We start from the raw sequence: 14,712 nt of genomic DNA, 5'->3' as shown, positions 1-14,712 counted from the left end.
GGAGAGATCCTGAAGAGGATTTTCTGCCCCACTACGTGAAGCCAAGGGAATTCAGCAAATTACAAACTGGCCAGTGCCAGTATCAGTGTGCAAAATAACTTCAAATTCAGAACACCGTTGGCTGAGGGAGATGATGGCCTAGTGGTATTACCACTTGACTACTAATCCAGGGACCCTGGCAATATTGTGGGAAACTGGTTCAAATCCGACCGTGGTCAATCATAGAACTTAAATTCAACAGAGGGAAAAAAGAATATCTGGAATTAAGAGTCTAATGATGAGCATAGAACCATTGCCAGTTGTTGGAAGTTTCTCTTTAGGAAAGTGCTGTCTTTACCTAAATGTGACTCCAAACCTACTCTGGTTTGCTGTTTCAGATGGCAATTAAATCAGTTGTATCAACCATGAGAAAGGAATGAAACCCTCGCTTAGGACATTGTAGGTCTACCTACAGCACATGACCTGCAGTTCACCACCACCATCTTCTCAAGGGCTATATGGGACAAACAATAAATGCTGGTTCAGCTGGCTATGCCCACTTCTCAAGAGGGAATTATTGTTAAAAACCCATGACTGCAGCACTTATTGCAAGAGAATTTGAGTACAGGGACAAGAGAGTCTTGCTTCAATTTTATAGGATACTGATAAGACCACACCTAGAGTAATGTGCGCAGTTCTGGTCCCCTTGCCTTAGGAAGGATATATTTGTCATAAACAGAATGCAGTGTAGGATCACCAGACTGATTCCTGGGATGAAAGGACTGTCTTACAAAGAGAGATTAAGGGAACTGGGCCTGTATTCTCTAAAGTTTAGAAGACGGAGAGGTGATCTCCAACAAAAACTTGTAAAATTCTTAAAAAGGCACAGACTAGAGGCCGAAGGATGTTTCCCCTGACTGTGGGGTCTTGAACAAGGGGATGCAATCTCAGAAAAAAAAGACAAGACAATTATGGCTGAGATAAGGAGGAATTCCTTCACCCAGAGGGTGAAGAATCTTTGGAATTCTCTACCCCATTAGAAGCTCAGTCAATAAATTCAAGACAAAGACTGATAGCATTGTAGACACTAGTGACGTCAAAGGAAATGGGAACAGCAGAGGAATAGGACATTAAGGTTTTTTTTTATTACAAAATATACTTTATTCATAAAGAAATTATCTATAAATACATATAAAGGGTTCTCACTATGTTCTGTACAGACTGTGATGAGGAAAGAAAACTGAAATGACATATTGGAATTTGACATGGCACAAAGCCACCGTGCAGGTGCAAAAACAAATGCATTTTTAACTTATGCAAGAAAAATATGTGCATACATTTTGAGGCAATGGCAGAGGGTGGGTCTGATAACTAAACAGACTCCTGTTACACTTTGGCAGAAAGACCTTAGACAGTGGTCTTTCCTCACTGCGCCTTGGTGGCAGCTGCCCCAAGCTTTTGTGCACCCCTCAGCACGTAGTGCTGGGCTTTTGAACGTGCCAGTGTGCAATGCTTGATTGAGGTCAACTCTTCACACTGGAAGACCAACAAAGGTTTGGGCAGACCAAAGAGTGACTTTCACCAAGTTGATGGTCCTCCAGGCACAGTCGATGTCTCAGTTTGCATCCCGAGGAACAGACCGTAGAGCAGACAGCCGTGTGTCACGGAGCTGTTCAAGATGAATCACGGCAAAAACCACTGCTTCTCTCTCCAGACCTTCTTTGCATAGGCACATTCCAGGAGGAGATGTGGGTTAGTCTCTTCACCCCCTCAGCTGCTTTGAGGGAAGCATGTGGTGGTGGAGAGAGCTTGGGAGAACATCAAGGATCTGATGGGTCGTGCCTTTCTCAACACCAGCCAAGCTACGTCTTGGTGCTTGTTGGAAATTTCTGGTGAGGAGGCATTCTGTTGAATGATTTTGACAGTCTACTTAGGGAACTAAGCAACAGGATCCTTTTCCCGCAGGGTATTGAGGATGTTATGTGCTGACCACTGCCTGCAGAGGTAAGTTCTTTACTCAGAGAGTAGTAAAGGGTGTGGAATGCCCTGCCTGCAAAAATAGTAGACTCGCCCACTTTAAGGGCATTTAAATGGTCATTGGATAAACATATGGATGATAATGGAATAGTTTAGGTTAGATGCGCTTCAGATTGGTTTCACAGGTCGGCGCAACATTGAGGGCCGAAGGGCCTGTACTGCGCTGTAATGTTCTATGTTCTATGTTCTATGATGGACTTGTGGTCAAAGGTGTTTTCCTTCACAAATTCTTCAGGCGATACAGAATAACCCAACTATTTGGAGCAACGAGGTCAGGCCTATCCTTCATAACTCTGGGACAGGTAGAACCTCAGTGCATAGTGACACTTGGTGTTTGCTTACCAAGGGTCTAACACTCAGCTTGATGCAGCCACACACAAAAGGTGGCCATCACAGTGAGGGTGGCTTTGGGTACATCCTTCCCGTACTTTTCTAGAGCTTTGTACATTTTTCCAATTGCAAAAATATACTTCATTCATTTAAAAAAACCTTTATCTCCATTTACAGATACTAAAGCATTTCTGTACGGTCTTTGCATAGTCTAGAATTTTGTACGTAGCATCCGACATGATTTAGAATGGCAGAGCAGGCCAGTGTAATGGTCAATTCTCGCTCCTAGGTTCCTATTAGCCTTTCATCAGGAGTTTAACTACTATCTGGCCAAAGTACTTTAGAGTGAACATTCTGCTGAGTTTTCATTTTTTTGCTTCTCTTCAGATTTGTGTGCATGTGGTAGTGAAAGACTGAGTGTGAGTGTGTCAGCTTTGGAGCATGGATATACATTTGCACAATTCAAATCAGTTGTCAATAAACTTTGCATCTTGGTTTGAGTAAGTTTGTTTTGGTACTAAATCAATCATGCGTTATTGATAAAAGAAATATGGCCAATTTGTTTTTCCATAATGATTCTGACACAATTTGAGACCCGAGACCTATCTAGTTGGCCATATAAACTATTTAGTTAAATTTCATATTGGTTGTGACCAGCAGAGAGACTGGACCTAGAAACAGAAACAGTGCACCACTCTGGTCTCTGTCTCAACATGTGATATCAGATAGGCACACACATAAACACAGGTACAACTTTTAAAGAGAGGGAGAATACTAGTGCAACCAGGAAGATTTTAAAAATGCAGTTTAAAAGTTGGAATTTTTGAGGTCTTAGGTTTGAACCTGAGACTACAGTTAAATTGATGACTTGTATCCTCAGCAATAGCAAAATTTGTAGATATCTTTGAGTTCTAACAAAATTGATGTTTCTTCAGTTTGTTTTTCATTAGGTATTGCTTTCTGAGATGCTGAGAATAAGAAAAAAAAACAGGGTGAGAAAGACAGCAGGCCTCCCAATACTGTTGTTGTGACGCCATCATTCTGTTCTCTCCTCTGCCAAAAAGAAAATTGCCTGGAATATAGTTCTTTTGTACATTCCCACATCTAGTTTCATTGTTTTCTTTGTCCATGCTGGATAATCTGCAGGCACTTTCATTCCAATATAACGGAACTTCTAGAAAGGTGTAAATCAAACAGAAGATACAGGTCCGAATGACTGATTTCAGTCATTTTGATGATGTGTTCACTTCAGAAGTCTTTTTTATTGATGGCTTCATGAAGCTTGACTCAACCTGGTCAGATAATCATGGTGGCCATCTTATTTCAGTGTTTTTCCCATTTTAAAAACATTTAGTGCATAAAGGGCCTCAGATATTGAAAGTAGATGTTGCAAGTCAAAAAGTGGTAGTCCGTTAATATAACAACAAGCTCAGTTCACAGTAGCAGGAGTTCCTCTTGGGGGTATGTCCTTGGCTTAAATAACAAACTCTCCACAAGAAGGGGCCTGTCATATTAGTTAAATTATAGCCAAATCACCAAAGTTATTTAATCACTGTCATCTACTCCGACCAACCCTAACATTAAGCAGAACAAGAACAGCAAAATTGTGAGAACACTGACCCTTGAAAGTTTGCTGTCATTATTTTATGGATTTGTCATGTAAATTGTTTATTTTGTGTTTCCAAATTACTGATCTGAGCTAATAGGAGCTGACACTTCAGGTAAAGTGCCCTTGCTGTTGCTATTCATATATATTTTCTTAAAAAAAAAAAAAAAAACTTATTTCACAATATTGATGCTCTCGCACAAGTCATGCAGCCCAGCTCTGAGCAGATACGAGAATAAAATTCCAGTAAATATGTAAACAATTCCTTTTGTAACATTTATTACTATGTGGTAATACAGTCTAGAAACTAAGCAAGGATCCTGGACAGGCCATACCTAATGAGTGTGCCAAACACACGATAGAAGAATTAAACAACACACACAAAAACAAGATCAGATCCTTAGTATTCTACCACAATTACTAATTTAAAGTACACCTACCTGCCCCGGTCCACAGCTTGTGTCCCCTGCTCTCCTCCTGGTGAGACATTTGTTATACCTTCATTAACCTTTTTTACTTTCTCTCTTTTAGCAACTGTATGAGTCATGTCTTGAGAATATTCCTGTAAAAGATAAGTTAAGTTTTGTCCTTTTAGACACAGTAAATTAAAACCATGTATCTGCAGCAATGCAATGCAATGACATGCACATATATAAACATATTTTTAAAATCTTACATTTATATTGGGTTTTTTTTTTAAACAACCAGACCATCTCAAAATGTTTTACAACCAGTGAATTACTTTCTGAAATATGGTCACTATTGTGATATCAGAAACATAGCAACCACTTTGTGTTATCAACCTTCCACAAACAGCAATGGGACAAAAATTGTTTTTCATGAGGTTGACAGAATGATAAATATTGGTCAGGACATCCAGGATGCCTCTGCTTATCCTCTCATTAACAACATCACAGGACCTTTTACATCCACCCTGGAAGGCAGATGAGGACTCTGTTTAATGTCTCATCCACAGACAGTAGTATGATGCTTCAATACTGAAGCTCTGGGTTCAGAGGTGAATGTCCAGCCAATTTGGCATTGTGGGCCATTATTGAGAGCAGAACTTTAATCCACCACAATCTGTAACCTCAACTGCAGCAGCCTGCTCATTCTACCATTACCACCAAGCCAGGAGACAAACCGTGATTCTAAGAGAAGGTGAGGGGAGATAGTGATGGAATGATAATGTCACTGATCTAGTAATAGAGAGTAAAATGTTATGGGAACATGGGTTTGAATGCTTCTATGGCAGATGGTGAAACAAGAGTTCACTAAAAATATGAATTTAAACACCAATGGCTACAGTATAACTATTATTGCTGTTAAAACTCCATCTCATTCACTGAGCATTGACGCTGGACACCACAAAATCTCATGCTATCAGTTAAACATGAGTAAAGAAACCTGTTGAATCCCACCTTCCGGCTCCCTGACCTTTGGCTGATGAATCAGTACTACACCATTGGTGAACAGTACTTGGAGCAAGCACTGAGGGTGGCAAGAGTGCAGAATGTATGTGAGGTGGGAGACTTCAGTTTCCATTAACAGGAGTGAGTCAGTACCATCACTAATGACTGAGCTGCCTAAATCCAAAAGGACAGAGCTGCTAGAGTGGTTCTGGCTAGGTATTTGCATATTTACTAATTTTACCTGCTCTGGATAATATATAAGAAATGTAACATTTATTTGAGAGTTATAAATGTACCAGAATAAAAACAAAATCTATTTGTGAAATTTAGATTGGGTACATCCAAAGTAATACTATGGAGGAAAAACAGGTAAGTGCACTCTAAATTGTATTCAAAGAAATCCATAGATTGTATTGAAACTAATGCAGTGAATATCTAATCTCTACAAATGAAGTGAGGAACCTAGAGTCCAGAAAGTTGTATTTAGGTTTCCATGCATACTCAGATCATCAACCGGAATACATTAGTTCTGGCCACCAAGACAAGGAAAACATTTCATTCATGGGAACAGTTGGAGAGATTGTTCATGAATACTGGATTAATGATGAAATTGCAGCCTTCCAATACTGAAAGCTAGGATGCTATGTATAGAGTACTTTGTCCAGTCTCTAGTAGTGTTACGAGAAAGGCAAGATCCAGAATACTACCCTAAACTAAAATGTGAAATTAGGGGAACCGAGTAGGAGATAAAGACATACTTCTTCTAATATTTGAGTCATGCAGATTTATATTTTGTGTGAAGAACATCATGTGGAATGGTAATATAATGAAGGCAAAAACCATGGAATTATTTAATGAAACTGTTGGTACTGGATTGCGAATTGCTGTAGATTCCTTTTGGATGCCAAATTGCCTCTGAATGTTAATCTTTTGAAATCAAAAAGGACTCATTTTTGTAACATTTTTCATCTACTATATTTCCATGTAGTTCACAGCCAAACAATTATTACTGAAGATAGGCATTGTCATTCTGTACATATAATAATTTCTCACATAAAGCAATGAGGTGAACATGTCTATCTGTTTTGCTGGCAGTTGTTGAGGAATGCTTGGCAACAAGAAGTTCCTTGCCTTTTTTGAGTACCACCTTCGAAATTTTATCCACCTGAACAGGCAAGCTTAATATTTCATTCTAAAAATAAAACTTCCAACAATGCAGTTTTGTTTCAGTACTGGCTGAAGAATCCATAATCAAGCTGACCCAAGAAATACGGTGGAGATGGACCGAGCAATTTTCTGATTGGAAATAAATGCTACCACTAAACCAAGCTGACGTTCTCAAATATTTTCATGTTAGAACTGTCACTGATCAACATAATTCAAGGCACAGTTTTATATAATTTTGAATATTTGTACTCTGTCAAAAATCTTTTTCTTGTTTAAATTCTACAGTGACATGTTATTGGGTTACTTAGTGGTTTACGTACCCCTACCAGGGTTCAAGAATGAGTCACAGCTACATACAAAATAGCTCTCCAAGATCACTACAATATTGAGAAAAACAAACTCATGTTTAGTTATAAATGTGTTATTGTGAGAACAAAAGAAACATTACCTCAAACTGAGGCCAGTTCATTGGCATTCCAGGTCCATGTGTACTACTGAACCATTTGAGATCCTCTTGTGTATCTGCAATCCGGATTATCTGCTCCAGCTCTCGGTAAATGTTGGCATAGCTAAAGAGGACAGATGGATAAATTGTAAATAATAGTAACACATTTACAACTATTGTAATTTGTACACTCCCCCACATTCATAACATTGTTGGAGACACTTGGCTTCCCAGTCTGTTAAAAGGTTAGTAATTAATAGGATTTTGTGGGTGGCAAGGCAAGGGGATGTAGAGGTGCCAGACAGGGTTGCAGTGGGAAAGAGAAAAATTAGAAAATGGAAGGAACTACACTCTGGAGACATTTTGATCTGGAAGAAATATTAAAGGTGGAGTCCTATCTGGCTTGGAAGATTTAACGGTGCAAGAAACCTCTTCCACCTCCTGTTACTACCCTCAGTAACCAAGAGGAAAAAGACTTTTGGTATAAGCACAAAGAGTAGGAGAACGATATAAATAACCAATGGTTAAGGACTGCCCCCCACCCGTAAATATCCCAAGGAATTTCTGCCAGAATTTAAAAACAACAACTAGCTGAAATCAAAGGGACAAATTAAAAGTAGCTTCAGCAGACTGTCAAAAAATGCAGATTAAAGATAGCTGTATTACTGAAGTAAGACTTGAGGAAGGACAATGCATAGTGACCGCAGTCAAATAATTAGAGGGTATGCACTTGAATTCAGGACTGGAAGTGATTTCAAAAATGCTAGTGATTTGTATAAGGAAGGAAGGTTTAAGGAGATCAAAGAACAGAATTAGTTTTTTAAATGGCATACCTAAACATAGCACTGATACAGGCAGGATCATTACAGGTGCATATTTGGCAAAATGTTTTCTAGCCACCAGTGGCTATTATCTCATAAATAATATCCCCGTGTGTTTTTCTGAATTGTTGTTCATTTTAAAATCGGTTTACAAGAATGATCCTGACAACATGGCTTGTCTGTATTCTGTAGACAGCTCTTCTCCCTGGTTAGCATTCCTGGAGCATTTTGTGATTGCAGTAGTCTTGTTATTTGTGCTGTTTGGTTGTCATTTGTTGTAATCTGTAATGTAAGAATTTGCCCCAGTTCTACACAAATATCACTGATGCTCCAATTCCATTTGAAGGCTGGTCACCTTATGCTACCCGTTCAGTGAATCCCTCGTTATCTTCAAAACATTAAGTTACCGCTACTGTCACCATCATGTGTATGCATCATGTGATGCAGCACATATATGTTTATGAAAATTGGAAGAACAGCACCTCATATTCCGCCTCGGAACTCTACAACCCAATGGTCTCAATGTAGGCTTTATGAGCTTCAAAATCTCCCCACTCCCAACCTCATCCCAAGACCAGCACCCCCCTCTCATCCCCGTCTCCTTGACCTGTCCGTCTTCTTTCCACCTTCTATCACCGCCTCCCCCTCTCTCTATTTATTTCAGAGCACCTTCCCCTCCCACATTTCAGAAGAAGGGTCATTCTTTCGAATTTCGAATTTTAACCCCACTGCGAAGCCTCTAAGGATGCCTACCTTGAAGAAGTTACCCTCCTCCCTCCGGAAAAACCTCAGTGGATCTCTCTCCCACTGCAACTCTCTCGTACCTGTCTGTCTCCTCTCCACCTATCTTCTCCTCTATCCATCTTCTATTCGCCTCCCCGTCTCTCCCTATTTATTTCAGAACACCCTTCCCCTCCCCCATTTCTGAAGAAGGGTCTAGGCCCAAAATGTCAGCTTTCCTGCTCCTCTGATGCTGCTTGGCCTGCTGTATTCATCCAGCTCTACACCTTGTTGTCTCAGATCTGGCTTAGTTGTAGAAGACAGAGAGTAGCAGTAGAAGGGTGTTTTCTTTTGACTGGAGAGCTATGACCAGTAGTGTTCTGCAGGGATCATTGCTGGGATCCCGGTTATTTGTAGTTTATGATTTGCAGCAGAAAGTAGGTAGCATGATAAGTAAGTTTGCAGAGGACACAAAGACTGGGGGAGCTATAGGCTGTGAGGAGGATTGCCAGGCCATACAGCAGGATGCAGATAGGGTGGAGACTTGGGTGAAGAAATGGCACATGGAGTTTAATCTGGACAAATGTGAGGTGATGCATTTCTAACGCAGGAGGGAAGTATACAGTAACCAGCAGAACCCTTAGTAACATCAATATACAGAGGGATCTATCACAGAATCTCTACAGTGTGGAAACAGGCCATTCGGCCCAAAAAGTCTACACCAGCTCTGCAAAGAGCATCACACCCAGACTCACTCCATCCCTGTAACACTGCATTTCTCACAGCTAATCCACCTAGCTTCCACATCCCTGGACACTATGGGCAATTTAGCATGGCCAATACACCTAGCCTGCACATCTTTGGACTGTGGGAGGAAACTGGAACACCAAGCAGAAACCCACTCAAACACAGGGAGAATGTGCAAACTCCACACAGGCAGTCACCCAAGGTTGGAATTGAACCTGGGTCCCTGGCACTCTGAGGCAGCAGTGCTAATCACTGAGCCACCGTGCTGATCTCAGATCTAGGCACATAGGTCCACAGTTCCCGGAGAGTGGCAACACAAATGGATGAGGTGATCAGGAAGGCATACAGAATGCTTACCTTAAATTGGTTCAGGATACAGAGGATAAAAATCGCGAAGTCATATTGCAGCTGATTAGAAATTTAGTTCGGCCACATTTGGAATATTGTATACAGTTCTGGTCACCACACCACAAGGAGGTTATGGAAGCTTTGGAATGAGTACAGAAATAATTTACCAAGAGGTTGCCTAGTTGGAGTGTATTATCTATGCAGAGAGATTGGACAAAATTGGTTTGTTTTCACTTAAAAGAAGGATGAGGGGTGACCTGATTGAAGTTTATAAAAATTTTGGGCAGCACAGTGACTCAGTGGTTCACACCATCCCCGTCTCCGGGTGACCTGATTTCCTCTCACAGTCCAAAGATATGCAGATTAGGTAGATTGGCCATATTAAATTGCCCATAGTGTCCAGGGATGTGCAGGCTAGGTGGATTAGGCACAATAAATACAGGGTTACAGGGATAGGTAGTGTGGTGGGTCCGGTTGGGATAATCTTTGGAACGTCGATGTGGCCTGCTTCCACACTGTAGGGATTCTAAAATTCTATGGAAATTATGAGAGGCATGAATAACTAGAGATTTTTTTTTGGAGTAGAAGCTGGGAATACTGCGGCAAGTAACTCATCTCCTGACTCCTCAAAGCCTGTCTGCCATCTATAAGGCACAAGTCAGGAGTGTGATGGAATACTCCTCACTTGCCTGGATGAGTTCAGCCCCAACAACATTCAAGAAGCTTGACATCATCCAGGACAAAGCAGCCCGCTTGATTAACACTACACCCACAAGCATCCACTCCCTCCATCACTGATGCTCAGTAGCAGCAGTGTGTACTATCTACAAGATGCACTGCAGAAATTCACCAAAGATCCTCAGACAGCACCTTCCAAACCCACGACCACTTCCATCTAGAAGGACAAGGGCAGCAGATATATGGGAACACCACCACCTCCAAGTTCCTTTCCAAGTCACTCACCATCCTGACTTGGAAATATATCGCCGTTCTTTCACTGTCGTTGGGTCAAAATCCTGGAATTCCCTCCCTAATAGCATTGTGGGTCAACCCACAGCAGGAGGACTGCAGCACTTTAAGGCGGCAGCTTACCATCACCTTCTCAAGGGGCAACTAAGGATGGGCAAGAAACGCTGGCCAGCCAGCAACACCCACATTCCACAAAATGAATAGAAACAAAAAAAAAAAATTACTAGGGGACATAGGTTTAAAGGTAAAAGGGAGTTGAAAAGAGGATGTGAGAGGCAAGGGATAGTAGGAACTGCAGATACTGGAGAATCTGAGATAAAAAGGTGTAGAGCTGGATGAACACAGCAGGCCAAGCAGCATTATAGGAGCAGGAAGGCTGACGTTTCAGGCCTAGACCCTTCAGTATTTTTTTTAAAAACAACAGAAGGTGGTACATGCCTGAAATGTGCTGCAAGAGGTGTTGGTGGATACAATAGCAACATTTAAGAGGCATCTCGACTGATACAGGACTAGGCAGGGAATAGAAGGATAAGGACTACATAGAGACTTTTAAGCGACTCTTGGATAGGCACATGGAGGATAGTAAAATGTAGGGTATGCAGGGTAGATTGATCTTAGTAGGATAATAGGCCAGCAAAACATCGTGGACCGAAGGGCCTGTATTGTGCTGTATCGTTCAATGTTCTATGTTCTAGGGGCAAAAGCTTTTTAGTTTAGAAAGACAGCATGTGTCAGCACAGTGCTGGTGGACTGAAGGGCCTATTCCAGTGCAGTACTGTTTTTTTGTTCTTTATTTTACTGTCAAATTGCAGTGACTGCATTTACTGCTAATCTGACAGAAAACTGCCCACAGAAACCTAGCAATCTCAAATGGTATGGATTCACCATTTCCAGATGTCCGTTTGAATCAAGAGCATCATCAGGCGTCCAACCAAAACAACTTTGTCACGTAGGATAAACTGTCAATTGCACTGACATTTTTACAGCAAACTATGAAATTAATATCACTGTCTTTTCCACTTCTAATTCAATTTTACAGTGAACAAAATAAATGATTGAGACATTTACAGGTTCTAAAGATAGAAGCTTAAATATTATCAAGAATTTTAAAAATTGAAGTCTATCATTTCATCACAATGGAGGAATTTGAATTCCAGAAATAGTAAATTAATTTTTCAGGTTCAGCGAGGCAGTTCCGCGGTATGAATTTTGTATGTCACCATCACACTCATCCTACTGATCTACAATGGTTCCCCATTCTCCATGATCACAAGTTTAAAATTATCTGTAGGCAACTCACTGCGTGGCTTTAACTGGCTGTGTCTCTCCTTCTGCCTCATATTCTTCTCAGTATTCTGTATCTTCAATAGTTTCTCCACTCAGATTATGCCCAGTTCTCCTCATTTTGGCCCACTTCATTGGGGAACAGGTCATTTGCTTTGATGATAACAAATATGAACATCCTTCTTAAGCTCTCTACACCTTTTTAATGCCACATTCGAGAACCTTTTCAGAAACCATCCTGCAAAGTTTTTACTATCTGCCTCAATTTCTCCCCACCTGGCTCAGTATGTTTCCTTAAGCCAACTGCGAAGCATACACTGAAACACACTGCATTTACAACAAAAACAGTTTATTCATCTATTGTCATGTTTATTCATCGTGTCTACAATTAATAATAATAGTACTTACTGCATTCGTCATGTTTTCATATCCCTTTAGACACACCTATCCAATCTATGGGAATATCTGGGGAGTTTACTTCATATGCAAAGTTCAAAGTCAGTTTAGAAAACTACGCCATCATTAGGTTAATCTCAATATGTTCACTGCAGTAAGCTAGCAAGATCAATACACTATTTTGTACTAATACTGTTAATTGGAGTAATTTTGTATGCCTTGTTTTATAATTACTCACGTATTAACATTTATTACACATTTCTGGCTGGTTTGTAAATATAATGATTAATGTACCTCAATTAAGTTTAATTGAAGAATTAAAAATAATCAAAAGGTAACCCAGTAGGCTGGTCATATTCAAAAAACTAGTAGTTTAAAAGTATTAATTTGCTGCTGTGAGATTTGGCATTTTTGGAAGAGAATCAAATCAGATAAAACATGCAGAGCTTATCTTTATTCTAGTCTTGACCATCTCAGTGATGAAATCAAACTATAAAACAGTTATACCAAGTCAAATAGCAAGATGCACAATGAAAGCAACAACGTTTGAATGGATACCATATGCTGACAGGCAAATTGCAATTAAAACAAGCCAATAATTAAGTTGACAAATTATGAAATTACAGACATGATCCAAGATGAGAAATAAAACAAAAGTTTCTGAGCAACATCTTAACTCATCATGTACTGCGGACTTCTGAGGGCTGAATCTGAAAGAATCAATGTCAACAAAACAACTTGAGGGACCTACAACTTTGAATCAATATGATTACAGGAGTAAATCTACAAAAGACTGTCTTGTATTGAAAAGTATACTCTTCTACTTTTAAAGCAATGTTCTCTTATAATTTACTATTTGCGAGTCCATCTTTGGCTTATACTTTGAATCAATTCAAATGAACGTTTGGTCTGTACAAGGTCAATCGATTTTGCAAGTTACTTGTCCAAATTAAAAATTTAATTGGTATACACAATGTATTTAAAAACCAGTCAGGCATTTTTATAAAATGAGAGTTGGCTTGATCTACTTGTAGTACAAGTTCAAAAAAGAATATGATCATTTATTGTTTGTCTTTTTGAAATAGTTCAGATATTGGGCTAAAATTTAATGCACTTGGGAGTAGGTCAGGTGATGCAGGGACAACTTGAAACCAGGAAACTGACATTATGACATCAAAATTGTGTTGGGAACCCAGATTCAACTCACCCACTTCTGCATTTCACTGCCAAATATTCAGCTGCATGTTGAAAATCCCTTGGCAGAGATGGGCTGTCCATTTCAATTAGATGAATGTTCAAATACAGTGATATTGCCATGGCTTTGCAAATTAGCTATGGTTTCCTAGGAATTGCTAGTCAAAGCAAACCAAGAATGATGCGGTGTCCTCTCAGGAGTTGAAGATGCAAGAGAGAAATATAAAAATGAATACAGAGTCCACAGCTAATTTTTTGCCTGATTATGGAAAACACCTTATTCATAGGACTTGTGCTGTGAGAATTTCCTTAGGCTAAAGCTTGGATGTCTGATCTCCATTTTGAAGCTTCAGTCTATCACTGCAGCCTGGGTACCGTTTACTCAGATGATGATCAACAGCAAGTGCAGCTCCTCACAGGCCTCCAGTTCCTTAAGGGCCCAACCTCCCTTCAAAAGAGTGTACAGGCAGATGATAAGCTTCCTCAACATGTTGGAACCCTGGTACGTCAGGCAGTTCAGGGTGTTGTGTCAGGTGGTTACAGATTCTCGAACAGAACCCGCTGCTGACTGGACTTGACAGTCATACTTTACCATGAATTAACAGAGCAAGTACTACCCTCAACACCTTTTGCCTCTAGATCCTTCAAGGTATCTGCCAGAAGCATTTGCCAGTTCACACAAATGCAGAAGAGAGCTGACTTATAGCTTGTTTGCCAGGACAGGAGGTTACTTCAACTTTGCCAGTGATGATGCCTGGAGTGACTAGGAGCTCAGGTCGCTGGCTATCCATACTGCAGGGCCTCATATGACTGAGCGCTTTGTCTATTAAGGCATCCAGAGGAGTATTCATCATCAGTGACGGCTTCCACTCCATCAATGCGTGTGCAGGAGCAAAAAGACTTTAATGACACAAATGTGTAAATTTTTCAGAGAGCTGCCGTTTCTCATGAGGCAGTTAACTCTCTTTATTCTCTTCACACCTCAAGCATTACCAGCTGGCTGCTCAGACACAAGGGAGACACACCAAAAATATTGCTGACAGCATGTGTGTAGAAGCCAAGAACTGAGGCCAAGGAGTGTTACAATGAAGCGCATATGACCATCATGTGTGTCACTGAACGTGTCATCAACATGCTGAAGACGCTCTTTAGGAGCCTGGTCAGATCTGAGGCTCTCTTTCAGTATGCTCCAGCCAGCAACTCCAGAATGATTGTGGTGCACTGCACTCTGCATAATATTGCACAGCAATGAGATCT

General features: G+C 40.4%; 1 protein-coding gene across 5 annotated transcripts in view; it reads right to left on the bottom strand.

The window, feature by feature from the left end:
• The window catches only part of pacsin1b (protein kinase C and casein kinase substrate in neurons 1b), a 98,137-nt gene that overhangs the window by 17,523 nt on the left and 65,902 nt on the right, over window positions 1-14,712 (bottom strand). For all 5 annotated transcript variants that reach the window (XM_048612214.1, XM_048612212.1, XM_048612211.1 and 2 more), the window contains exons 7-8: window positions 6,980-7,100; window positions 4,393-4,514 (exon numbers count right to left, since the gene is read on the bottom strand). In XM_048612214.1, coding sequence (XP_048468171.1) covers window positions 4,393-4,514; window positions 6,980-7,100 — 243 coding nt within the window. The remainder of the gene's footprint in view (window positions 1-4,392; window positions 4,515-6,979; window positions 7,101-14,712) is intronic.

Source organism: Rhincodon typus, chromosome 25, assembly GCF_021869965.1.
Source record: "Rhincodon typus isolate 14 chromosome 25, sRhiTyp1.1, whole genome shotgun sequence".
Classification (NCBI taxonomy): domain Eukaryota; kingdom Metazoa; phylum Chordata; class Chondrichthyes; order Orectolobiformes; family Rhincodontidae; genus Rhincodon; species Rhincodon typus.
The sequence above is the reverse complement of the archived record's forward strand: the minus strand, read 5'-3'. Positions and strand labels throughout refer to the sequence as shown.